This window comes from Struthio camelus, chromosome 5 (assembly GCF_040807025.1).
Source record: "Struthio camelus isolate bStrCam1 chromosome 5, bStrCam1.hap1, whole genome shotgun sequence".
NCBI classification, from domain to species: Eukaryota; Metazoa; Chordata; class Aves; order Struthioniformes; family Struthionidae; genus Struthio; species Struthio camelus.
This window is the reverse complement of record NC_090946.1, coordinates 27,635,335-27,660,893: the sequence shown is the minus strand read 5'-3', so window position 1 is coordinate 27,660,893 and position 25,559 is coordinate 27,635,335. Positions and strand designations below refer to the sequence as shown.

General features: G+C 36.7%; 1 protein-coding gene across 2 annotated transcripts in view; it reads left to right on the top strand.

Annotated features, from left to right (window-relative positions):
* ELP4 (elongator acetyltransferase complex subunit 4) overlaps window positions 1–25,559 on the top strand; it is a 164,050-nt gene that overhangs the window by 28,984 nt on the left and 109,507 nt on the right. For both annotated transcript variants that reach the window (XM_068945275.1, XM_068945276.1), the window contains exons 4-6: window positions 5,849–5,980; window positions 12,818–12,957; window positions 25,333–25,417. In XM_068945275.1, the coding sequence (XP_068801376.1) occupies window positions 5,849–5,980; window positions 12,818–12,957; window positions 25,333–25,417 (357 nt within the window). The remainder of the gene's footprint in view (window positions 1–5,848; window positions 5,981–12,817; window positions 12,958–25,332; window positions 25,418–25,559) is intronic.

Here is a 25,559-nt window from a genome sequence, read left to right as displayed (position 1 = left end):
AGAAGTTCATAGAAACCCCTGCTCTCTGTCTGTCCTGCTGCATAGTTTACAGTTCATTTTTTGTAGAGCTGTGACAGAGTGTAACCCTGTGTTCTGTGACTAGTTTGGCTGCTGGTCTGCTTCAATCTTTCCATAATTCTTTTATTTTTCCTTCTCTTTTTAAAGCCAATCTAAGAAGTGATGAATGCTCTGTAGCTCTTGGACAGTAGCAAAGCCTTTCATGACACTGAAGAGTAATGACGTATACCTCTAATCAGCCATCTTTGAACTGTGAGAGTATACTTATGTGATGAGACCTGGAGGCTTTTTCTCCCTTAGGTACTCTATATCACTTGGGCATAGTCAGTTTTGGAAAGAGCTATTTCCTTGAAACGAAAATTAGCATTTAATTTGTAGAGTGACAGAGAAGGAGAAAGCGTTTTATTCCAGTTCTAGTTACCATAAAGATAAAAAGAGGAAGAAATATTGGGATCATTTTGATTTTAATGTTTTTTCCTTCAAGAAAATGTGAAGAGTTTCCAAAAGCAATTTTATTTCTTCTGGAGAAGGTAATTGAAACTTGACAGACGTTTATTTGCCCATAAGGTAGGTTTATATAACTGTGTTCTCTGTAATTATTCCCAGTCCCAAGCGCACTAGCCAATTTTAACCTCTCTCCCTTTGCCAGATGTGGTTACAAGGATTTAGTTCTTCAGAGATTTTTGAAAATTCTTGCTTGGGAGATCCATGAATCAGTACATCCTAGGCAAAAACTATAACATTAGCAAACATGTATGTATTCTGTTTAGTCTTTTACCTGGCTAATGAATCCATGCATGTTGGCTTCAGGTCAGCATACACATACCTTCAAACAGCTGCCTCGTATTTTGTCTCTCTTTCAAACAATTTAGTGTAAATGGGAGAGAAACAAGGGTAAGCAGAAGCTGAGATAATAGTTTTAAAGGCAAATTAGGATGCAGATCTGAAGGGAGACAGTATTTGTAAGTCCTGTCGTGGAACTTTATTTAAAAAGTGTTCATATTACAGTTATACACAGGAAATGAAAAGGATTTTCATTCTGAAGGGCAACATCTTGGAATGTATTTAAGTAACAGTTTATACACCCAGTAGAGCTCAGGCAATTGGCCTTCAAATTACCAGTCAGTCCCAAAGGTAGACCACCTTTTCCAGATTGCAGCTGGCTTCTGTAAGAAGCTTACTAAGAGTCAACAAAGTTCATAACCACCTCATGCAAGAATATGATTCAGGTTATGTTTGATTTAGAGCAAAGTGTTTACTGGGTTAAAAAGTGAGATGGTTGTGAGACCCAGCAATGTTTTACATCTCGGCGTATCACGTGACTGTTGCTGCATAGAGACAAAATCTCAGCGGTCAGAACACAGTACATGTGTGTTCCGACATAGACAGGACATGTAGTTTTCAACTAAGAGTAGTAGTTATTGGGTAAACACATTTTGAAAAAGCAGCTGGGGAAATAAGAGTTGCTGTTGATATGAGGTAGTTTTTCATGTGCTCGTAGTTCTGTATGGCAGGAAAGGACAAGACAGCATAAAACAGACTAAGCTGATAGATATGCTAACTGCCATTGTACTGAATCAAGGGTTTTCCTATATTGCTTTGTGTGAACCTAGCCATTTTTAAACAATCATTTCCTAATGTTAGAAGCTTTTATTATGTCAGAATAAAATCCTTTTATTATGTCAGGAGTTAAAATAAAACTACATTGGCAAAAGGCCGTTACAGCTGGATACCTGGATAAGTTTTCACCTCTGGCAGCCAAGATCCTTATCGGCTTCAGGTGAAGCCATTGTTCCTTGATCTGTTAATCTGCTGTGTTGGAAACTAGTGTGGTTCTCAGCTCAGTTAGAGCATGCTGCAGTGGCTAATTGCGTCACACTGATGTATGCACTGTCTCTATCTGTTTTGAACTGAGCATGTCAACAGCTGGTATTTGTAATATCTCCCGTTCACTCAATATAGTGCTATGTAAGAAGGCTTTGTTCCTTTTTTTGACTGTGGGGCAGAAATTTCTTTCAATGTTAGATGAAGACATTGAGGTAGCTTCCACTTTCTTGGTAATATTTGGAGAACCTCTCTACTCTCTTGATCGGTTGACCTCTGTTCTATTCTAGCATAAAACACAGTCTCTGTGTAAAAACATAAAAAATAATTAGATGTGATTATATGAATGCAAATCTATATAGCTAAATGTCTCTGTCACAAATTTGTCTTTGTCGATTGTTACATAATAACATTGAATCAGCAGTCTAACTCAGAAATATTAGCAGTGATTCTAGAGGAGAAAAATGTTAAGTAGCTTTAAGAAAATATTGGTGCTTTCTCTTTAGTTATAATAAAGGTGAATTGTAAGATATGCCAGTTCCTGGATTTCAGTTTTTCAGATGATGCAATAGTTGGCCAGTGATATTACAGCAGGAAGAGGTAGCAACAGATGTGCACCTGATTACATCCGTGTAGCATCTGAGACAATGGCAAGCTCAGGGAGTTTGAGGAATGCTTAGGCAGGATTTGTACTAATGATGATCTCTTTCAGACTGCTTATTTAGGACTGCCACTTACCTGTTTTCAGATAAACCTACCTCCATAAAAAGTTGCAGGTGATACCTGAGAGGTGGTTGATCTTGGTGAGTGAGAGGAAAAGACATCTGGAAAATTTATTGTCAGCTGAGGCATTGTTCTTTTCTAGAGCTCACTTTTTTAAACACAAGTGAACAAAAAAATTTTTTTAATATCTTTATACTTGAGCAACATTTTGAGCTCGTGATGTATCATCTACTCTTCAGAGGAAGATGACTTTTTTTCCTTAGCCAGCTTAAATCTATCAATAGCCTTAATAGGAAATTAAATGTGCACGCTAGTATCAGCTGTTCAGTTATTTGTTTCCAAAATAACACCTTACTTGAAAAATAAGATTAATTAACTCTTTATTGTGAATATCTGAATTCCAAAGCCAGAAATTCAAAATAGCATCTTTCTAATTTTTTTAAAAATATTTTGTATAAACCACATAAAGTAAGTGCAAATAATTTGTGTCAGCATGTATGTGAAATGCATTGGCACAGTTGTCAGCTCGTGCTTGTGTTTATGCTATCACAGAACTTTGCATTAGCTTCCTGTTGTCGTTTTCTCCTATCTGTCAGAAATCCTCATTTTTAGTTTGAAAGTTTTCTTTTTTTTTTCTAGGTAGACATAAGGAAGCTTTGACAAAAGTGAAACTATGTTTTGCTGAAACACCTGCTACAAATAAATTTAAAGTGTAAATTTAATGAAAGTTGTAAATACTAAATAAGAGAGTAATCTATTTGTAGTTTTTCCACCCATAAAGCTGTATTTTTGCTATCATAGTATTATGACTTTGTCTACAAGTATGTCTTTTCAACAAGCAGTAAGACATTTGAAACTTAGTATTAACACAGTATATAAGTGTTCTCATGAAAAGTTTTAATAAGTAGAAGAGCATTCTTAGAAGAAGGCAAAAGTAAAAACAACAAAGTGACAAATTCCTGAATTGTCGTCTTTATTTTCCATTGTTTTACACAGAAACATTTACATTGACCTAGAAGGAGCAGTTGCCTGCGAGTATGTTTTACGGAGAAATATGTAATAATAATTTGCTATTAAGAAATATATCTTTTTTTAAAGGGAATTTCTTTCACCAATTTAGTATATGCTGAGTGTTAATCAAGTACATGTTATATAGAAAATACCTCAATACATGTGTTTTAGACCATTGTGTCGGTAGTACCAAAATCTCGCATTTGAAGAATACGTTGCAGATGCTGTGCTACACATGAGTTTGGAGGAAAAAAATGTATATTTGCAAAGGTAGCACAAGACTGTGCAAACAAAGGATAGTAAGAGAATACAGTTCAGGGAACAGATTTGAGGTAATCCTAATTTTTGTATTTCTTTTTTTTTAAATGGACATTTAATATACTGATCATGAGTTTAATATTTAGTTCATTGTTACCCCATACTCTGCTGATAACAACAGTTACACAAGATACTTGGAAATACAGGGTAGTTAATTAAGAAACAACTGTAACTTTTTTTTTTAAACTTACGACTCATTATTTAAGGAGAATTTCTCAATTGAGAAGGCAGATTATTTAAATTACTACATTTTTTAATTTTCTTTAATTAAAAATAAGAAATTGTACATTTGAAGAGGAAGACATGAGCCTCCATGCAGCTTTTGAAGATAACTTGCTAAAAAGAAAATAAATAAACTAAGAGGTGAGGTTAGCATCCTCTGCTGAAACATGTAGATAAATTGTTTTATTTCTGCAACTTTATAGAATTAATCACACAGAAGTTTTCATAGCCTTCATTACCTTTTATCTCAGAGTTGGTACTGACCAACTATTGAGAGAAAGAAACTACTGTCCTGAAATTAAAACATGTGTTTTCAGTTTGCTCATGTGCATATGCATATTGTTCATAGGAATGCATATTGTACTATATACAGCCAACATTTTATTTCAATCGCGCATAGTATAGCAATACTTTAATCTTTGGATTTCTCTCCTGTATTCTTTTAAACAGAATTAGCATAATCCTAAAGACAAAATGGAGTCACTTAAACTTTCGTTCTCTTTTTTCCATGCGCATCTGTTTTTTACCATGTCTGCCTATATAAGCCCTGAAAGTCATTTAGATTTTTATGGTCATTATCAACTCTACCAATATTCAGGATGTTCCTGCGTATCCCATGCTTGGTTTGAGAATCTTCATCTAACACAGTTTCTTTTATGTCTTCACACCTAATATCTTGTAAAAGAGATAGTGGCCGGCTCTATTTGTTTTTGAATCCTCATCTCGGATCTCTCCCAATAGTCCTTCTTAATGAAAACTTAGTTTTTCAAGAAAGTCTTGATCTCCTTCAAGCGGCTAAAGGGGAGGCCTGCACAGAGTTCCCGTGCCTTCCAGCTTGCACAGATGGTTGATAAAGACAGGTCAGAAAACTTGGCAGCATTTCGTTCCTCCAGCAATGTAGCAGCACAGTGCATGAAGAATGAATGCTGTGCTTGAGATCTCCCCAGTGCTGTTTATTTTTCAGCAGTGCAACAGAGGTGGAAAGCAGAAAGTAGTAAAACATTGTTCCTAATCCAGGTCTGAGTCAAAGCTATAATTCTGTCCTCATAGAACAGTTAAATCTACCTGTGTGTAATGCCATGTTTTTAAAGATAGAATTGTTTGTGTTAGAAACTTTTATCAATTAAAATATTAAATATCTGTACCTTTATTTTGCTCCTTTGTTTGTGTTCGTGAGTTATCTGTCATTAGTAGATACCATGCCTAATAGTTAGCAGAAGATAAGATTCAAACCGTCTTGTAACAGTCATTTTCAGCCTGTGTCTGTAGACTATGGTGGTCTATTGACTCCTTCTAAAAGATTTACAAAAGCTACCAAAGAAAGCTTATCAAATAGTCTTAAGTTCATTATGCAGGGCACTTAGCTATTCTCAGAAATTGTTTAGGGGCTCACCTTTTGAAAAAAAGATTTTTTTAAAAAAGCTAATATGGATGCTGCTGTTCAGGATGTTTATGTGAAGTAGACTGTACAATGTTATATTTCCATTCTGCATTCTCTTACAATTATACAGACCATTTTTCCCATAATAATAATTAGGTAGTATTTTCCACTCTCAGTATTAGTAGGACTCAATCTTTCATATCACTGTTATTTTAATCAAGGGTTGTTACAATTTTACACATATCTACTATATTAAAATAATTCTATTAGTTTGCAGATTTTCTTTGAATGAAAATCTTAATTGTCATTTCTACTGCAGATGGATGTCAGTTTTTCCCTTTCCATCTGTAGGAACTTCCAGCCCCTTTGCTTGATGATAACTGCAGAAATGAATTGGGAGAAGAAGCAACAGCTGTTACATCTGAAGATTTTCAGGATTCTATGAAAATAGCCTGGCGCTACCAAAATTTACCAAAAATGGAGGTAAATCTTCAGTATTTCATTATTTTTCTGGCAAAATGAATTTATAAAGCAAGTGCATTTCAGTAGAATCTAAAAAATAGAATTGCTGTGTGACAGGATTGCCTCTTGAGGGTAAATTGTCATATACCAATATACTTCTTGATTACTAGAGATACAGAGAGGTAAGGAACACAGAAACTTACACAAAATCTAAAACTTAATATTGGCAGTAATAATTTAAAAGTAAAAAAAAAAAAAAAGTTAACATTCCTCAGGATTTTTCAATGAATATTATTGATTTCAGACAGCTTTTAAAAAAGAATAATGTTGTCACCTACAAACTTTGTCCAAATTTAGCTGTACACAATTTAGCTGTACACAAAACGACTTGTAGGTTTAATTGATAATACTTTTTAAATCTCTAGTGAAAGTACTGTATTGAAGCAAGCTGTTGACTTGCTTATCCATGTGCATAAGAACTAAAGTAAGCACTTGAGATTATATCAGCTTCACTGTCACTAGAAACTAAGCGCTGTGAAGGGAGAGTACAAGGAACAAGCCCAGTGGTCAGTCTTTCAGAGTTTACAGCCGTTAGTGTTTTGTGAATAATATATCTCCGTAGGCTGGTTACTTTCTGATTCAATCCAGTGACACAGTCAACCTTTAATAAAGTTGCAACATTTTTTCACTCTCCAGAACAAAAAACTTGTTACATCTGTACATTTTAGCTTAAATCTGTTATAAATTTGGATTTAGATGTAGTCGTAAGTGCCTAGTAAGTTCACCCATATTCTTAAATAACGAAATTGGAATGTGACAAAATGATCTTACAAGGCTTGGCATGTTTGGTTTTCTGTGAAATTGCACAGACATGGCTATATAGTTGTGTCAGAAAAGACTTATATATGGTGACATGCCAAATCAAACAGCCTCCAGGGTAATCGTATAATCTTATCAATTTTATTATTGTGGAGCTTGCTGTGCCACTCTGAACCATCCCAAAAATAAATTGTCTTTTTTTTAAATCTTAACAGAATTCCTAGTACATTGACATAGAAACAGTTGCATGTCATTAATAAATACTGTTTGGATGTTCTAACAAAATAGAAAAACACATACCTAGTCCAGTTAGGTGTGCATTCATCCTCTATTACTTTGTCCAGTAGCATAATGTTTCTCTGCAATATGTAATGGACTTGTCCTTGATTATTAAGACTAGATGGTGCATCACAAAATAAAACAACCAATGTTTTATGGGGTGTTTCCCTTGTTATTATTGCAGCTTTCTGAATCAGATTATGATCATTCTTACTACTTGATGTGCAATATTTTACGTGTACGTTAAATTTCAAAGAAATTAAAATTTGCAAATAAAATTCTAATTGTTAAGCCATCGTAAAAAATCTTCAGAATATTCTAGCTAATGAAAAATATTTTTGAATATTTTGAAATGCAGCTATCAGAAATTTTGGTGCCGGCTAAATTAATGTGCTTGCAGAATATGCTCCATCAAGAGTAATATCTGATGGAGCCTTGCAGCACCTTGGATGATTTAATACACTTAGTAGTATCTTCTATTTGATAACTTGAGTTGTGATTTATTTTTTGAATTTTCTTTTGGCAGATAGTTCTGTAAAACTGAGTATTCAAGGCATATTTTCCAAACTTATGGAATTGATAAGCTAGTACGTTTTTAGAAACTGCTGTCAGATATCTTCAAATATGAAAGAGAGAAAATAGCTTTACTTCTGATTAGAACTCTAAACAACATGTTAGCAAAAACTTTTCTGTCCGATATCTGGCTTTATATGAAGCAAGCAATGCTGAGAAAAAGTTGTCTTGACGGTATTTTTGTTGCCTTATTTAGTTTTTATTTGTAAGTAATTAATTAAAGTCATTTTCATTAATTGTTAAGGTATTCCTTTCCCTTTCATTAGATCTCACATAAACTGCTAGGGAGCTAATTTTTTGTATTATTATGAATGATTTCTATATTAGTACTCTTCGTGATTATCACAGTTTGTCTTCACAGATGTGGCTATACCTTGCACATCACAAAAGGACAGCTGATTTATAAGAAATCTGTCGGGATAACACTTGCTGGGTGTGCCTTTGCTAGTTTGTTACTTTTATCTGTAGCAGAGGTTGATTTCATTTAAACTTTTGAGTATACGGATAATATAAATTTTTTTCAACGTAAGCCTGATTTTTCCTTTTTTTCCCTTTTTTTTCCTTTTTTTTTGAATGAACTGCTTATGTTCTTGGGGCAATATATAAACTGTCACAGCATGAAATCAATTTTCTGCCTTGATTCATCCTAAATCTGAGATTTCTAGCACATTAGTATTGCAATTAGAAACATTAACAGCAGACGGTAGCATAAAAGCATGCTCTGCTCACTGACAATATAGTGTATTTCTCTGTGTGCAAACTAGGAATCCGAGAAAGAACAGGCTTGAGCCTACAATCCACTGATAAATTTATCAGATCAAACTTAAGAGGAATGGAAAGTCTCTGTTTCACACTCTCCATGGTCATTCTGCTAAGGCAGATTATTCATGCTTACTTGATTCAGGTAGGCTTTTTGCAAGCTTCCCCACTAAGCCTGGGAATGCAGTACATTGAGGCCTATTCATAGGCTTCTGACATAGACCGAGCTTTTATTGCATGGTGTTTTATTATAGCCAAATCCTAGTCTCCACCCAGTTTGTAGGCACTGTGCTTATTCTTTTGAATCAAGAGAGGTTATCACCTACCTTAATCCATGCAGCAGGGTGGATTAAGGACACCAATGTGCCTCAGGATTCTCAAAGAGGATCCTGGAAACTTCTTGTTTCTTCTTTTTTGCTGTCTTTACTAAACTCTATTGGGCCTCAGTAAGGATTTGCATCTGAAATGGGCAACCTGGAGCTTTTCTCAATGAAGACATCAGATCAAAGTTCAGTTAGTCAAGGCCTTTCTAAAACATTAAGGGGGCTTGGAAGTACACAATAAAAAGATGAGCTCTGGCAGAGATTGCAGTAAAAACATTCTGATCTGTAATCCGGATAAAGAATAGATTATAGGCCAAAGAACAGCCCCTGTTTAAATTGCTTTCAGAATCCTTATTCTAAGTAAAGTTACATTTTACATTAAAAAAAAATTTAGAATTTAGTTCGATAGGTTGTTGCTTTTTTTGTTGTACTTCCTTACGTAAAATACCCTTGCTGAAAAAACTGAAGCACAGATTTAGAGAATGCATTTTCCTTTTTTATAATAAAAGGATCTGCCTCTTACGACTAGAAGTACATGAGCACTTTTACTTCTTTTTTAATTAAAAATTAATGGTTTGTATTAAAAATAGCCAAAACTTTGGTTTCAGTTTGCTCATTTTTCTGATTTTGCAGGAAAGATATCTTCTGTTCTCTGATAACTGGCCAGGCCTGACATCCACTAATAGAATAATTTCAAAAATTTTGAAATTATTTGAATTAATTTTAACAGTTTAATGTATTTTTGGTAAGCTGAAGCATGAACTAAAATTGTGGAAATACGTATCATGACTGCTTTCGGGAAGCTAACTAAAAATACATTGTCATGTTTAGCATGTCTGCGTTCTTTCTTTTTACTGTTGTAGCGCTCATTTTATTAACAAAAACAAGTTTTATGAAAACCACAAGCTTCATGTAATAGTTGGAGTGAGGACTAAATAATTTCCTGGCCAACACACAACAAATAATTATTACCAAGATCCCATTATTGTAATAATTCACTGTTGACATTCCTGCTTACAGGAAGAATAGCAAATACAGAGTAGGAACAAAAGTAGATCTAAAGAATTTTTCATTGCATGCACATGACCCCACTCAATTTTCAGATGGCTAATAAAATTTGTGTATTGGCCTGTTTAAAAGAAAATCCTTTTTATAAAGTGTTATGAGTTGTTCTAGAAGCTACTGCAAAGCTTTCAAAAATATTGGGGTAATTCTCGTCATTTTTCAAGAGTAATTCTGTACTTTTAAGTACAAACAAAATACCATTTCATTTTACCTAAGAAATTAGAGCTTTTCTGGTTTTGCAGTCATATTTTTCCATTCGTCATAGACAGTGATGCGATTTCAAAATTGAGTGAAGTGTTGCACAGCAGTAATACTATGGCAGTAATACTATGCTTAAAAGATAAGATTAGAGTTGTTTTGTATCAGATACTTTCCTTATTTAAAAAAAGAAGTACTCAGTGAACAGGAAAGTAGGTGTGGGGGAGAGTGCCTGTGCATGTGTATTTTGTAAAATGTGCAGAGACATAGTTTTAGAAATTGAGCATAGCTTTAAAGAGTGAGCTGCTCAAGTAGGAGGAGTTGGTTCTGTTGCCATCCTTGGGAGCCTAGTAGTTTGATTTGAGGGCTGGACTGAACTGAATCATGGCCGTTTTGCTGATAGCTAGTAACCTTCCTGTGGATTTAGCGTGTACGCAGAGAGAGGAAATTACAAAGAATCCACAAGAGGAAGAGAAAAGTCCTGGATCTCTTCTAGCAAGATTCTACTCTCTGATGAAGCCATTAAGCATAGAGCTAGTACGCTTTTCACAGATGTGAAACTGATGGCCTGCCAATCACTTCTGGAAGTCTTTTGAGTTGGGAGCTTGTTGCTAGGACAGAGGAAAAGTGAATTTGTCAATGATAGTGCTAAGGTCGTATTTTTGGTTATGAAGGAAGGTAAATTCAGAGGGAGGGTGGCTCTAAAGAAAATATTTAATTCTTTTATACAAAAATTGCATTACCAAATGCATATTTTTCCAAAGAGAGAGTTTTAAGGGGAAATATTTGCTATGGTAATTAACTAGCTCTGTGACATATGCATTACTTAAAAGAAAGCGCAGAGTTTTTTAATTACTCTTGGGCTTTATGTGCATCATCTTGCCTCTGAGCAGGAATTGGCAGCCAAGTTCTTATCCACACAGCTACCAGAGCTACATCTATATGGGGTAGATAGGATGCTAGAAACATTATGGCCAACTTAATGCAACACTCTCTTTGGCATAATATGCCATAATATGGCTGTCCTGCTTGTGGTACTCATGCTATGCAGTTATCAGGGCCAAGCAGAGTCTTGAAGTGAAAGGAGGGCACCATATAACCTTACAGCAACAAATAATAGACATGACTGGGAGCATTCACACTACACAAAGTGTTGCTGAAAGAAGGTAAGCTGCAGTCTCCTTTCCTCTCTCCTTCCTCCACTGCTCTCCCTACCTGTTCCAAACTACCTCCAAAAGGCTTTCCATTCTGCATGTGGACATGTCTAACATCTCTCTTAATACCTCTTCAGCTCTTACCTTTTCTCTCTCATCTGTTTTTTTTGTTTTTCCACAACTATCATTTTATTTTAAAGCTTTAGCATTTCAGATACAAGGTGGCTCCTGGCTGTTGTGAGGGATTTAGCCCAGCAGTAAGTCTTGGAAGTGGGAGAAACAAAAATGACTTAAAGATTTTTTTTTTGCATGTTCCTGAAGTATACAATACATACTTCAAATGCAGTCCAGACTTTAGGTAGTTGTCCTGAAGGTAAACTAGCAGATGGTCTTTCTTTTGACCTGCAAAGCTTCTGTGAAATACCCGGTTTGGCAACTTTCTCAATCCAGGCCTCTTACCATTGAGAAACAGTGTAGTTTTGATTGATACTTGTATCATGAAAGTTGGTTGGTTATTCTAAATTACCTTTCCTTTTCCTTCAAAGAGTTGGAACAGTAGTGAGAGATAATCTGCACAGAGGCACAGTGGTGTTTGTCATCTCTTCTTCTTTTCTTATACTATTAAAGAATAGTATATAGTGTTTTATATTTGTGCTAAGTTGTTTCTTTCCCAGGAAGAAGCTGACTTGCCTCTGATGTTGACTCTGCCTCACTAGTCTGTCCAGGATAATTTTTTTTTTATGGGAAGGGCAGAAGAGATGAACAAAAGGGACTGTTATATGAAGAGCAAAACCTGTTCACTTCCTGTTTGTTTTATGTGAAGAAGAGAGCTACTACATACTGCATAATAAAACAATCTAGGGTCTTTTTAATATTGAATTTGTATGAAATAATGTGGCAGGTTGCTTGCTTTAAAGTAGAATAAAAATATGCAGAAATTCTTTCTCTGTTTATTTACCAGCAAAGCACGTTCAAAATGCGTAATTGCCACTTTAGTGTTTATTACATTTTTTTGGTAAAATTTTACACGCCCAAAATTAAGAGCAGATACCTTTGTTAAAATAAATATCTTTATCATAGGAAAGCATGGTTATTGTGTGTAATGTCCTTGTAGCGCTCCATCTGATAGCTATTAGAAATTCAAGAAGTTAAAAGTAGTTTTGACTCTCCTTTTTCTTACTATTTTCTATACGTATTTAAATAAATTCTAATTTTAAGGTGCAACGCTATTTTTTCTTACTGATAATAAGTAAATACAGTGAAAACATTTCAAAAGTCAACTATAAAATGTCTTGGCAGCTCTCTATATATCCGTTAGAGATACTGAAAAATCTCATAGCTAAAGCAAACGCTTTAGGGTCTGCACATTTCATGTATCTTTCTGTCTGAAATTATGTTCATATGCCTAGAGTATTTGCAGAAAAATATTCTTTTAAGTATCTGTCTTGGTGATGCAACCTGGAGCAGTAAGAATTGAATTTTGTGTGAAAAAATCACAATATAGAATGTCAGCTGTGGAGCCAGAACTTAGTAGTAACAAATTTTATATTCTTGGTCTACTTAAAGCTTATACTTATGCTGAATATAAAAAAAGAGATATTTCTGTTAGGTGTGTTGCTAGTTAATTTTCTTCTTATGACAAATAATCATTTAAGAAGTTACTGTAATCATTATTGCTGTTTCCACAGGTTAGCCCAACAACATCTGCAAGGTTTGGCCATTATTATGATGTTTCTAAAACAATGTCCTCAGAACTGTTTCAGTCCATAAAATGTCACAGTTTTTTCCTTCCTGAAGAATTGTCTTTGCCACCCACAATAAAAATGTGGTAAGTTGTAATCACATGTGCTTCTGCGGTGTGTTCAGATTTTGTGTGCATATTAGTAGTAAACGATATTTTTGCATTTACATTTGCTGTGAAAAACCTTTATAATTGTAGCCACGTGTGGCTCGCAAGCAGTTCAACTGTGGCTCCCATGTCAGTGCTACATCCCATGACTGGCTGCAACACCACCATGACACAGAGGCTGCTCAGTACACTGACTCCTCAGCTGGGGAGGAAGCAAGTGAGCAGTGACAATTAAGGTAGATGTTACTCTGTCAGCCTGGGACCCAGCTGAATACTCAGTCCAGCCCTATTGAAGGTTGAGTGGTGGGATGGGGGAAAACTTGCTATTTGTCTGTGAACTGTCCCCTGAGCGACAGGGCCCTTCAGCTTTCAGAAATGTGCCACATGGCATATGAAGGTATCCATACATAGCATTTAGGGTCAAGAAGATAGGCCAACCTTGGCCTGAATAGCTTACAATGCTGTATCACATCAATTATATGATTTTTACTTCTAACATCTTGCAGCTTCACCTAAGGAAAGTAAAAAAATACCGTGAATACTCAGTACTGACATGTTTTACACAACAACCCTAATTCTACAGAAAGTTGTAAACTCTTCTCTGAAAGAATAACTCATTATAGTTCATGTCTGTCAGTAATAAATTAAGGAAGACCAGAAGAAAATGAGTGACAGCAGCAAAGGCTCATATTAGCCTGTGGCACACATGTCCTTTGTCTCTTTCTTGGAGACGTTTCAAGTCAAGTCAAGCGTCAGATATGGACTAGCAATCTCTTTGTTCAGCCCAGTCGCTTTATTTCTATATCTAGGTTTTACAGATCCCAATGTATAGGGCCAACCCCAGGAAGTAGTACAAAATGGTTTTTTGTAATTGTTTTTAGTTTCAGTACACTCTAATAGGAAAAACTGAGATTCATAAAAGAAATGCAGTATGCACCTTTCTTGGAACTGTAGACAAGCAAAAGCCAAGTCTCCTTGTTATTTTTTTTCAGCGTTACACAATCAGATGTCACTGATTTTAATGCAGTAAGGCATATTCTTGCTGTATTCTTTAAAAAAAAAACCCACTAATTTATACACTTTCAGGAGAAAGAATCAAATATAAAAACTGTTTTCTGTAGTCAGTATTTGAACAAACTTTATGTATATGTTATGTACCTTTTTTTTTCCTCAGGACCAGGGCCACAGAAGATACAGGAATATTTGACTGATAGGTAGCAAGTGCTTATATTGTTATCAAGCAAATTAGCTCAATTTCTATCTTTTCTCTACAGTTAACCAGCTAGCTAGAATGTCTGATGACTTTGGGCTTAATTACGCTAACTGTATAACTGACAAATATTTATATGTTTTACTTAGAAGAAGGGTGAGCAATACCTAGGGACTCACCCATTTGAGATTTGACAAAAAAGATTGTTTTATTTTGAGCAAAAATAGATGCAAGCAAAGTAAATGTTCCAGTCTACCTGTAAATAACTGAATAGCAACTCTTAAAATGAAGATCAAAATATTGTAAAGTGTTGAGAAGAAAAAATGTAAACTGTGAGATTGAGATTTTTAATAACGGGGTGTTTGTTGTTGCTGTGTTTGGGCAGAAAGTTGGTGGGAGTTGAGTCACAAACCGGAACGCATTAGCAGGATTTGGTTTTACAGGGAGTAGAATTTGAATGGAAGGATACCTAACAAAAAGGAAGACTAGGAAGAACCTTTTCTGCTGTTGGATTAGTGGGTAGATAAACAGAAGATTTTAGTCCTCAAAATGAAATTCTCTTAATATACAAAGTCCATAAGATTGTGGTTGCTAAAGACAATAGCAGAAGGGAATGAAAAACAACTAATATATATTTACTCTAAAATTTCCTTTATTTCTTTTGAGACAGAAAATCTGCAATAACCTCAAGTGATTACTTGGATAGTTAGAAGATGGTGGAAGATAATCCTTAAACCGTATTCATGTTTCAAAATTTTGTAGATTTTGTTGTTTTTTTAATTTATGCTTGATTTGGCCTTTTAACCAGATAGCAAATTTTTTAAAAACAAAGTGTATTTATTAAAGGAGTAGAAGCACAGCATTTTTCTCTTAATGACTGGTTATAAGGAATAGCATGATTAAAATTGCTTGGGAAATCCAACTGCGCTGAGCTTAGATTAAAAACAAACCTATATGTATAGTGTAGGAAACGGACTTTAAGCTTTGTGCATTTGATTTTATAAGCTTTGCTTACCTCTGATATTCTCCTTGCGTATCGTCCTGATAGAAGTTTGTAATTCTTATCATGTGAATTCTATTCTTATTTTCAGTTAGTATCTAACTGAAAGATTAGATTTAGCAAATGCACTTGGCAACCTATGGCCATAAGATTAGGTTTCTTTTTTGGAATATTTTACAATCATGTGAATATGTATTTCATTCAAAAATATTCTGTCTCATGCAAAATAGTTGGTTTATTTAATTATTTATTTGACTTTGTTGCTATTTTATTAGTAGTATTGGTCATATTGTTGATGCACCAATTGCTGTTATAAATAACTTCTAATAAAGTTGTGGGAACTCTAGAAATATTGGTAGCTAGTGTGTAGGACTGCTACAGTGAGTGATTTCTCAGTAGAGCACAAACTGATGCAGTGAGAAAGATCACAGAATCACAGAATCACAGAATCGTTTAGGTTGGAAGGGACCTCTGGAGATCATCTAGTCCAACCTCCCTGCTCAAGCAGGGTCACCTAGAGCATATTGCCCAGGATCACGTCCAGACGGCTTTTGAATATCTCCAGCGAAGGAGACTCCACCACCTCTCTGGGCAACCTGTTCCAATGCTCTGTCACCCTCACAGTGAAGAAGTTTTTTCTCAGGTTCAGATGGAACTTCCTGTGGTTCAGTTTCTGCCCATTGCCTCTTGTCCTGTTGCAGGGCACCACGGAGAAGAGGCTGGCCTCATCCTCTTGACACTCCCCCTTCAGATACTTGTACACGTTGATGAGATCCCCTCTCAATCTTCTCTTCTCCAGGCTGAACAGGCCCAGCTCTTGCAGTCTTTCTTCATAGGAGAGATGCTCCAGCCCTCTAATCATCTTGGTAGCCCTCCGCTGGACTCTCTCCAGGAGTGCCATGTCTCTCTTGTACTGGGGAGCCCAGAACTGGACACAGTACTCCAGGTGAGGCCTCACCAGGGCTGAATAGAGGGGCAGGATCACCTCCCTCCACCTGCTGGCAACACTCTGCCTAATGCACCCTAGGATCCCATTGGCCTTCTTGGCCACAAGGGCACACTGCTGGCTCATGTTTAACTTGTTGTCCACCAGCACTCCCAGGTCCTTCTCGGCAGAGCTACTTTCCAACAGGTCAGTCCCCAGCCTGTACTGGTGCATGGGATTATTCCTGCCTAGGTGCAGGACCCTGCAGTTGCGCTTTGTTGAACTTCATGAGGTTCCTCTCCGCCCACCTCTCCAGCCTGTCCAGGTCCCTCTGAATGGCAGCACAGTCTTCTGGTGTGTTAGCCTCTCCCCCCAGTTTAGTATCATCAGCAAACTTGCTGAGGGTGCACTCTGTCCCTTCCTCCAGGTCATTGATGAATATATTGAACAAGACTGGGCCCAGGACTGACCCCTGGGGGACACCACTAGCCACAGGCCTCCAACTTGACTCTGCGCCATTCACCACAACCCTCTGAGCTCGGCCATCCAGCCAGTTCTCAATCCACCTCACCGTCCACTCATCTAGCCCACACTTCCTGAGCTTACCTAGGAGGATGTTACAGGAGACAGTGTCAAAAGCCTTGCTGAAGTCCAGAAAGACAACATCCACTGCTCTGCCCTCATCTACCCAGCCAGTCATTCTGTCATAGAAGGTTATCAGATTGGTCAAGCATGATTTCCCTTTGGTGAATCCATGCTGACTACTCCTGATCACCTTCTTGTCCTCCAGATGCTTAGTGATGACCTCCAGGATGAGCTGTTCCATCACCTTTCCAGGGATGGAGGGGAGGCTGACAGGCCTGTAGTTTCCTGGCTTCTCCTTCTTGCCCTTTTTGAAGACTGGCGTGACATTGGCTTTCTTCCAGTCCTCAGGCACCTCTCCTGATCTCCAGGACCTTTCAAAGATGATGGAGAGTGGCCTAGCGATAACATCCGCCAGCTCCCTCAGCACTCGTGGGTGCATCCCATCGGGGCCCATGGATTTGTGGATGTCAAGTTTGGACAAAAGATCTCTAACCTGATCCTCCTCCACCAAGGGAGAGTCTTCCTTTCTCCAGCCTTCCTCTCTTGTCTCCAAGGTCTGGAATTCCTCAGAACTGGCCTTAGCAGTGAAGACTGAAGCAAAGAAGGCATTCAATAACTCTGCCTTCTCTGTATCCTTTGTCACCAGGGCACCCGCCCCTTTCAGCAGCGGGCCCACGTTTTCCCTAGTCTTCCTTTTGCTATTGATGTATTTGAAGAAGGCCTTCTTGTTGTCCTTGACATCCCTTGCCAGATTTAATTCCAACTGGGCCTTAGCCTTCCTTGTCGCATCCCTGCACGCTCTGACAACGTCCCTGTATTCCTCCCAAGTGGCCTGTCCCCTTTGCCACATTCTGTACACTTCCTTCTTCTGCTGGAGTTTGGCCAGGAGTAAAGTAAAGATGATCAAGTAAAGATGAGTTGTGGGCATACCAAGGCAACAGACAAACACCAGTTTAAACAGCATTTTTTTGGCCCGCAAAGCAATGTGGATGGGGCAGGGAAGAATAAAGAGCACATTGGGAATAGTGAAGTATCAGACAGAGGTCAATGGGAGGTATGAAGAGGTGTGTACAGCTCTTTCTCCATTTACATTGTATTGTTTATGTTGTAACTTTGATTATTATCTTCCCATACCCTGACGACAAACACCACTATTTTTGGATTCTCTGTGGTGAAAAAGTTGCACAAGGTTAAGGTGAGATGGGAAGAAGAATTTTCCAGAATTACCACCTCCGAAATACAACTTCTTTCTCTATAGCAAAATGGAAGATTTAAGCGTCCAATAAATACAATTTGTCACTTTGGAGGCACGTTTAAAAAACAAAATGAATAAGAATTTTAACTTACATTCACTGATGTTGTGTAGCTGGAGTTCTTCAAACTCAAAAGTTCCTTCTCCCAGTCGCCTTGCTCCCCAAATTGATGGTGCACCTAGTATAGTTAATTATCAGCAAATGGAAATACCCAGCTTACATAAGGAAAGAATAGGTTAGAAAATGCATAAATATTTTCAAATTTCAAAATGAAGTTCATCCTGTAAAACAAAGAGTTCTCAAAGAAGTTCCACACAGTTAAAAAGGCCAAAACACTGCCTGTCTTTAAGGAAAGGTGAGGGAGAAGGCATTTGTGGAATAATACCAGTGCTCTGAAAAATACTGGAAAAAGTAATATCTATTTAAAAATAGGTAGGATCAAGGAGAGTTTCACCCAGTGCATGTTTCTTTTGTTTGCTTATGAGTATTCAACTGAGACAGAGTCAAAAGACTAAGAGACAAAACAGGAGATACTCTGCATCGATAAAGTCTGCTATCATGTCAAAGGAGGAACATAGGCTGATTTGGCAGTTTTGTTTTTCTCAAATCCATGTTGATTGTAAAATGTTTATCTTCTAAATAAGCTGTCATTGAGTCACAGTTGAAATTGAATGAAATATCAGGCTTTCTCCCAATATTGGGTTTGGTACTAGTCATCAGCTTGATAAATGTCCTAAGCAATGGATATTTTTATTGCAGTCGTGAAGCATGTCCAGTTTGGCAAAGAGTGGAAGGAATAGTTGCATACATTTAGAAGATAGAATTAGAGTTCAAAAAGATTTAGGTCAATGGTCTGAAATAAACTATATACAATTCAGGAAAGACATGCAGAGTACTAGACTAATCAGAATAGGTAATTGAACAAATGAAGTGTTGTAACAGTTCTCCAGAAAAAGAAGGAAGGGTTATAAAATGTCTTGAACATAAAATATATTAACAATGTTGTGTGATTCGTGCTACCAGAAAGTATAATTTAAAGTATGCAGAGTCAATAATCTGAAATGTCATGGAGAAGGCATACAAAGTACTTCTGTTTTGCTCAGCCATAATAAGGCTGTGCAGTTTTAGATACCATCCTTCAAGAAAGTCGCGAATCCTTTAGAGAAGGTTGTGAATATGTGTATCGGTTTAGGAGTAGGATGTATGGCCTGTGAGGCAAGAATGGGAGTTATTTAGACAAAGCTGAGTGGAGTCTTGATAACAGTCTCCAAGTAGGTTAAAGACTGCCGTACCAAGGGTAGTATTTCTGTTGTCTACTGAAGGTAGGACAAGCAGTGATAGGTTACAGTAAACTGTAGCGGTGGAAATGTAGACTGGACATAAAGAGATATTTTTCTAATGATAAGCACTAGAAGTTGCCTTACAGACGCAGGTTGGGAGTATTGCAGAATCTCCATCAGTGAAGATTTCTAAGGACAAGATAGGTAAATATCTGTCAGAGATGGTTTAGATATAGTTCATCTTGCCTTGGGGCAAGAAGATAGACTAGCTGACCTCTTGAGGTCCCTTTCATCCCTATCTTCTATGATTCCTTAATACATATTAGTCATAGTGTATTAAATCCTAAACTAAGTAGGAATGTTACCAATTATTTCGCTGCTCTCCAAATGCTTTTACAGAAATCCAACAAGCTTGTACAGTATTTTTACAAACGTGAAATTCTGAAGCAAGCATTCCTTTTTTGAGGAGCTAAGGCAAGGGACTCTGAATTGTATAAATCTCACAATTCTATCTGGGTCATTTCATTTAAGAAAGTTTAAAAAAGGAGAGGGAAAGGATATTATTTTGTTGTCATTACTGTCTGGGAAGTGAATGCAACGCTTCTGACTTCTAAAGCTAACTTCAGTATATGATAGGCTGATGAAAAATCCTGTTCTCATTAACTAGGCGATGATTTAAAAGAAAGTAATATAGTCGTAGTTAACCCTGCTAATAGAAATCACCAATTTGCATTAGACTTAATCTTTGGTTGCCTGAAGGTCTCACTGAAGAGAGTTTGAGCTAACCTCTTTTACTCTGTCTTCCAGTGACTAGGAACATGGATGTGGCTTGTTATCATTTGTCAGCTGAGGAGATATAATTTCTTAAAAATAAGTTTCTCTGACTGTGGTCTTAGATGAAATATCTAGTAGTGTAATGCTTATTACCTATAGAGCATTTTGAGACCTCTGTAATCTGTCAGGCTGTCAGTACCTCAACAAACTATTGACTGGAATGAACTTAGAAAACTGTTGCAAATATGACTTGAGATTCAGAAAACCTCTAAAATACCTTTTTTTTTTTTTTAATTCAATTTGTTTATTAAAAGACAAATGACAGAAAATGTTATTATCTATAAATCTCTGTTTAAAGAAAAATCGTTTCTGGTAGTAGAAGTTGTATCTTTAATGTATCAGAAAGAAGTATAATCAAATAAAATAAAATTCTACACTGCGGTCATAAGCTATATGTTCTGCTTTGGCTAAGCTAGTACTTGTAAAGAAAGGTTTGAAAGTGTTGTCTTTTTTTTGGTTTTCTTCTATTTCCATGATACAGACCGACTACTTTTAGCTGTTGTGAATGTTCCTCAAAGAAGGTACACTTAACCTATAACTGACTAGAGGCATCTAGGAGTCACCTTGTTGACCAGCTTTCCTTTTCCCTTCATTTTCCGATTAGAGTTGTGACTAGCTTTGGAGTTCTTAGATATCATTTTTCATTCTTGCAGTTTGGACCAGTTCTCCACCCCCACCCTTCTGTTGGCTGGGAAGAGACGGGGAACAAGAGGAGCAACGTTTTGCTCTCTTTTCCTTTCACAGCTCAGGGATGCAATGACAAAGAACAGATTATGCAGTTAAAGCAGAATATAAAAGAAGAGCAGTGTACCCAGTTCTCCTGCACAACTTATGCTTTCCAGGTGGAAACAAAGAGTTTTGTAAACATAAATTTTGTGACACTTTGAAAACGTAAGTATTAATGAGCAGGGTCCTTTGTAGTAATGTTTTGTGGCATAGGAGCCATATATCTGTAAAAAGGACCAAATCATTTGGATGTTTCTAATTCTCTAACATCACACTAACAAAACTATTTTATTTAGCATGTTCTCCAGTGAGGTAACTGTTTCTGTAGCTCATGTCTGTTGCATGATAATTACAGTGCTGCCATTGCAGGTTCCGAGATGGAGAAGCTTTATTTGGACCAGAAACTCATGGCACTTTTTAGAAATCACATACAGATTAAAAAAAAAAAAAGTCTCCCTCTTTCTGTCTTCCCAAGCATTTAGCTTCCTTATGGACTTGCAAAGAGAAGTTCTTTAGTTGACTGGTTAGACAGAACTGGGTTATTGACTCGCCTTTTGCTTTGCAATTACAGAAGGATCTGACTTGGAAATCTTAGACATCATTTGTTCGCCTTAAAGTTTGGAGCAGTTTTTTTTCTCTTTCCAGTGTGGTGTTGTATGTGTGTGTTTTCTTTGGAGGAAGTAGACAAGGAGTATCATATCTGCTCTTCTTTCTGTAGTTCTGGCACCTAATGGCTACATTAGATTACAGGGCCCCCTTTTGGATAATAACTCAAGATGGGTGGCAGTTCATTGCCCTAATATAAACTTTAATTGAAAACAGATTGGGAAGTCTATTATCTTAAAGGAAATACTAAATGTGAATGGGTGTTTGATGCTAGAAGGCATCAACCTTCTCTTTCCTACCTCATTAATTTTTGTATTAGGGAAGGGCATTTGTGTCCTACCCTAACACTGGGACAAAGCTCACTGGGTTGTGGAGCTGACAGTGACTGTTTTCCAGTTGCTAGGATATTCTGGTGCCCTTTTCATTGCATTGGTAAAACTGGTACTTAACAGGAATGGCAAAAATATCCACTGTGATAACTGTGTGCATCACAGAAGAGAGTTACTTTCTGCTCCTCTACTTCTATCGTGATTGTTCAATTATAGTTACCAATTGCCAATTCTTTTCTGAAAAAAGAATAAATGTATGTAGTATCTAGATTTACAGATAGATTTAGATAAAACAGATTTAACCGTCTTTCCTAATGGGGTCTCCTTATACATAATAAGGCTATTTGTCATACCCTTGATAACTTAACCTTTGTTAAATGCTTAGAAACTATCAATAGGGAAGTCAAAGGCTCTGTTGTAACCAGGATACCTCCAGCTTTATCCGTTACTAAATTGCTAAACAAAAAAAAGGGTAAAGAAAGAATTGTTTGAACTCATTATCAGAATTAAAGTGTGTTTAGTAACAAAGACAAAAAAGACTAGAAATTAGAAAATCAAAAATATCTTATTTCCTTCCTTAAATATTATGACAAACATTGCCAGAAGGGTAATATAACTTGTTTTCAGAAACAGTGTTTCAGCAATATTTTTCATGTCCTTATTTACATAGCATGGTTCAAATTCAAATAAACCATTAATGTTTTAGCCAGAAGCTGAAGAGTACCTTTTATTACATTCAAAATCAATCTGTATGCATTACATTAAAGTTTTTTCTTGAATTCTTCCATTGCTTCAAATCTTCTTCTGATAGGTTAATTAAAGAAATGTTCTCTTCTTAATTTGGGGACTCTTTAATTCTGATAAAGGTGCAAGTGTTTTATTCTTTTATCCATTTTTAAAAGCAATATAGTAACAAACGAGGAGTTAGGAAGTATCATGGTTGAAATGTATTCCCTGACTTCCCTATGGATAGCACTGTAATACTTAGGAGCAAAATAAGTGGATAGATCCTTTCTTGAAAACAGAAGACTGTTCCTTTCCACTTGCATTATAAATTATGACTACAATTCTTTATATTCATACACAAAATTGAAAATGCTACATTCTGGTGACAAAAGCCACAGTTGTCTTGTATTATTTTGCATACTGTGTTCCTAGATGTGGCTACAAGTTGCAAACTCCTTCCTAATGTTGATGAGTAGCAGCTTCTATCTTTTCCAAAAGGATAGAGGAATATCCGAAAAGGTACGCTAATGCTTCTGGTTATTTCGAAGTGCTGCTAAGCATCAAGGCTTGTATGTGTTGCTGGTATGCGAAGTCAATGACATGGAGGGGTGAGAGATTTTTGGCTAGCATGAAAGCTAAAGCTCTCTTTTCTCCCCACCCCTCAAATCAATAACTGCAAGATAGTACAGGTATAATATTTAAAACCACTATTTCTTTTCTGTTTGTGATGCTCTTTTTTTGTATAGCAGGGCAAACTTTACACATCATGTGTCATATTGAGATATATATTGCCAATTATTTGAGTCTATGAACTTCATAGGTAGTATTAAGGTAGTATAGGTAGTATTAAGGCTGAGAGGGCTGAGTCTGTTCAGTCTGGAGAAGAGAAGACTGAGAGGCGATCTCGTCAATGTGTACAAGTATCTGAAGGGGGGTTGTCAAGAGGATGAGGCCAGCCTCTTCTCCGTGGTGCCCTGCAACAGGACAAGAGGCAATGGGCAGAAACTGAAGCACAGGAAGTTCCACCTAAACCTGAGGAAAAACTTCTTCACTGTGAGGGTGACAGAGCACTGAAACGGGTTGCCCAGAGAGGTGGCGGAGTCTCCTTCGCTGGAGATATTCAAAACCCGTCTGGATGTGATCCTGGGCAATATGCTCTAGAGGACCCTGCCTGAGCAGGGAGGTTGGACTAGATGATCTCAGGAGGTCCCTTCCAACCTCAACCATTCTGTGATTAAAGTATTAAGGTACCTTAGTTTAGCCAGTAAGTCCCTTCAAAGGGACCTTTAGTCCCTTCAAAGAGACTAAAACAAATAAATGGAGTTTCATTTTGAGCTCTTCCGTCTATTTATACCTGAGAACATTTCATCTGTTAATGTTTTCTGATATTGAGCATTTCAAATCTTGAAATTATTATGAATATATAACTATTTTGATTTTGTTATAGACTTTGTTGGCTTAAATACATCTTTTGGGGAGGAGCTGCTGCTGTTTTTTGTAGAAATATGGAATTCTGAAATAAGGTAATGGTGTCAAAGACAGATGTTTGTAACTCTTAAATGCTTTCCAGAAAAGCTGTCTTCTCTCCTGTACAAAATTATAAAAGCAAGTTTAATTGGATTTATTCAGATGTGCATTAGTAAAATACATTCAAGTAACATTTTTGGCTTTTGCTAAAGTACAGGAATAGTCTCATTAATGTTATCAGACAAAACATTTAAAATGATGGCAAGAACTAAGAATAATTTTAGAGGTAAAATCTTCAAAAGAAATTATCATATTTTCCAAGACGTACATGAATCCGCAATGTTGATGGTAATTAGTGAGGCCAGAAGAAAATGCTGAAGATAGGAAAGATAGAAGGGCTTCCTAAACTCTTAGCTGCAGTGAGAAACTTGCATCAAGTTAAGATCGACAAGCCAGGGTGCTTTATGGATTTAAGAAACTAGTATGTCTCTCTTGAAAGTAGACAGCTGGCTTAAAGTAAAAATTGAGACTCTCTGTTTTTGTATAAATTGTCCTGTTGAGTGGAGAGCGTGGCTGGGATGGGTAACTGAAGTGCACTAGATGCCCAGGAATTGGGGGATTACATTCTGAGACTTTGAGGAGAGGGTTTGCTGGATAATCTGTCTAAATGTTTTTTAGGTACCAGTGTGCTTTTTAAAAAATTTTACGAGATAATTGCTAGATAATTTTAAAAAATAAGCCATACCTCACAGTTCTGTTGTCATGCAAATAAAGCAGCATGAATACCTGTAGCATGTGGTACAAAATGGAATCATTTTGTATTTTAAGCTCTTTTATGGTAAGAGAAAAATTATTAATAAAACAAACTATGCTAAATGAATTTTTTAATCTCAAGTGGAATGATTGGCTGGTTTGGTTGTGCACTCCCTGATTGTAGCACTTGTATGTATGAAAAATGTAAATAATAGAAAATCAACCGTGTTCATCAGAGCATTGGCTGGGTGTACTTGGAATAACAGTTGGGTGACTATGTGTCAGTTATACATGATTAATACTGTGTAGTTGTTTCATCTTTAAGATGCTACAGTAAACCATTACTTTTCTAGAGGTAATGAAGCCTAACATAATTAAATTATCTTAATCTCTAGAGGCTTTACCTTTCACAAGATGTCTGCGCGCCGAACTAGTTAACATGAAGCAATCACAACTGCTTTTAATCTCTGTTTTGTTCAACAAGGTTGTGGGGTTGAGGGATTTTGTCCCCCCTCACCCATTCTTTGACTGTTTTTTCTATATGACACTTTCGGACAGAAGGCTGCATCTGTTTAATTTCTGTTTATTTTTAATATAGCTATTAGAGACAGATAGCAGAGTATTAAAATGTGTTATTTAACTTTTTCTTCTTACCAACAGTAATATGAACTGTGGTTATGCAAGGCTGCTTCAGTCCATTCAGAAGCTCATTTATCAGGAAGGATTTGACGGCTCTCATCCCCAGGTACTGGACACCTTCATACTCTTCTGTAATCCTGTAGCTAATGTTGTTTTCACAGTTCTCCAGCGTGGCACATGAAGGTCTTGGACAAATTAACAAGGAACAGGCTGTTTCTAAGCATTGCTAAAGTAAACAAGAAAAGTAA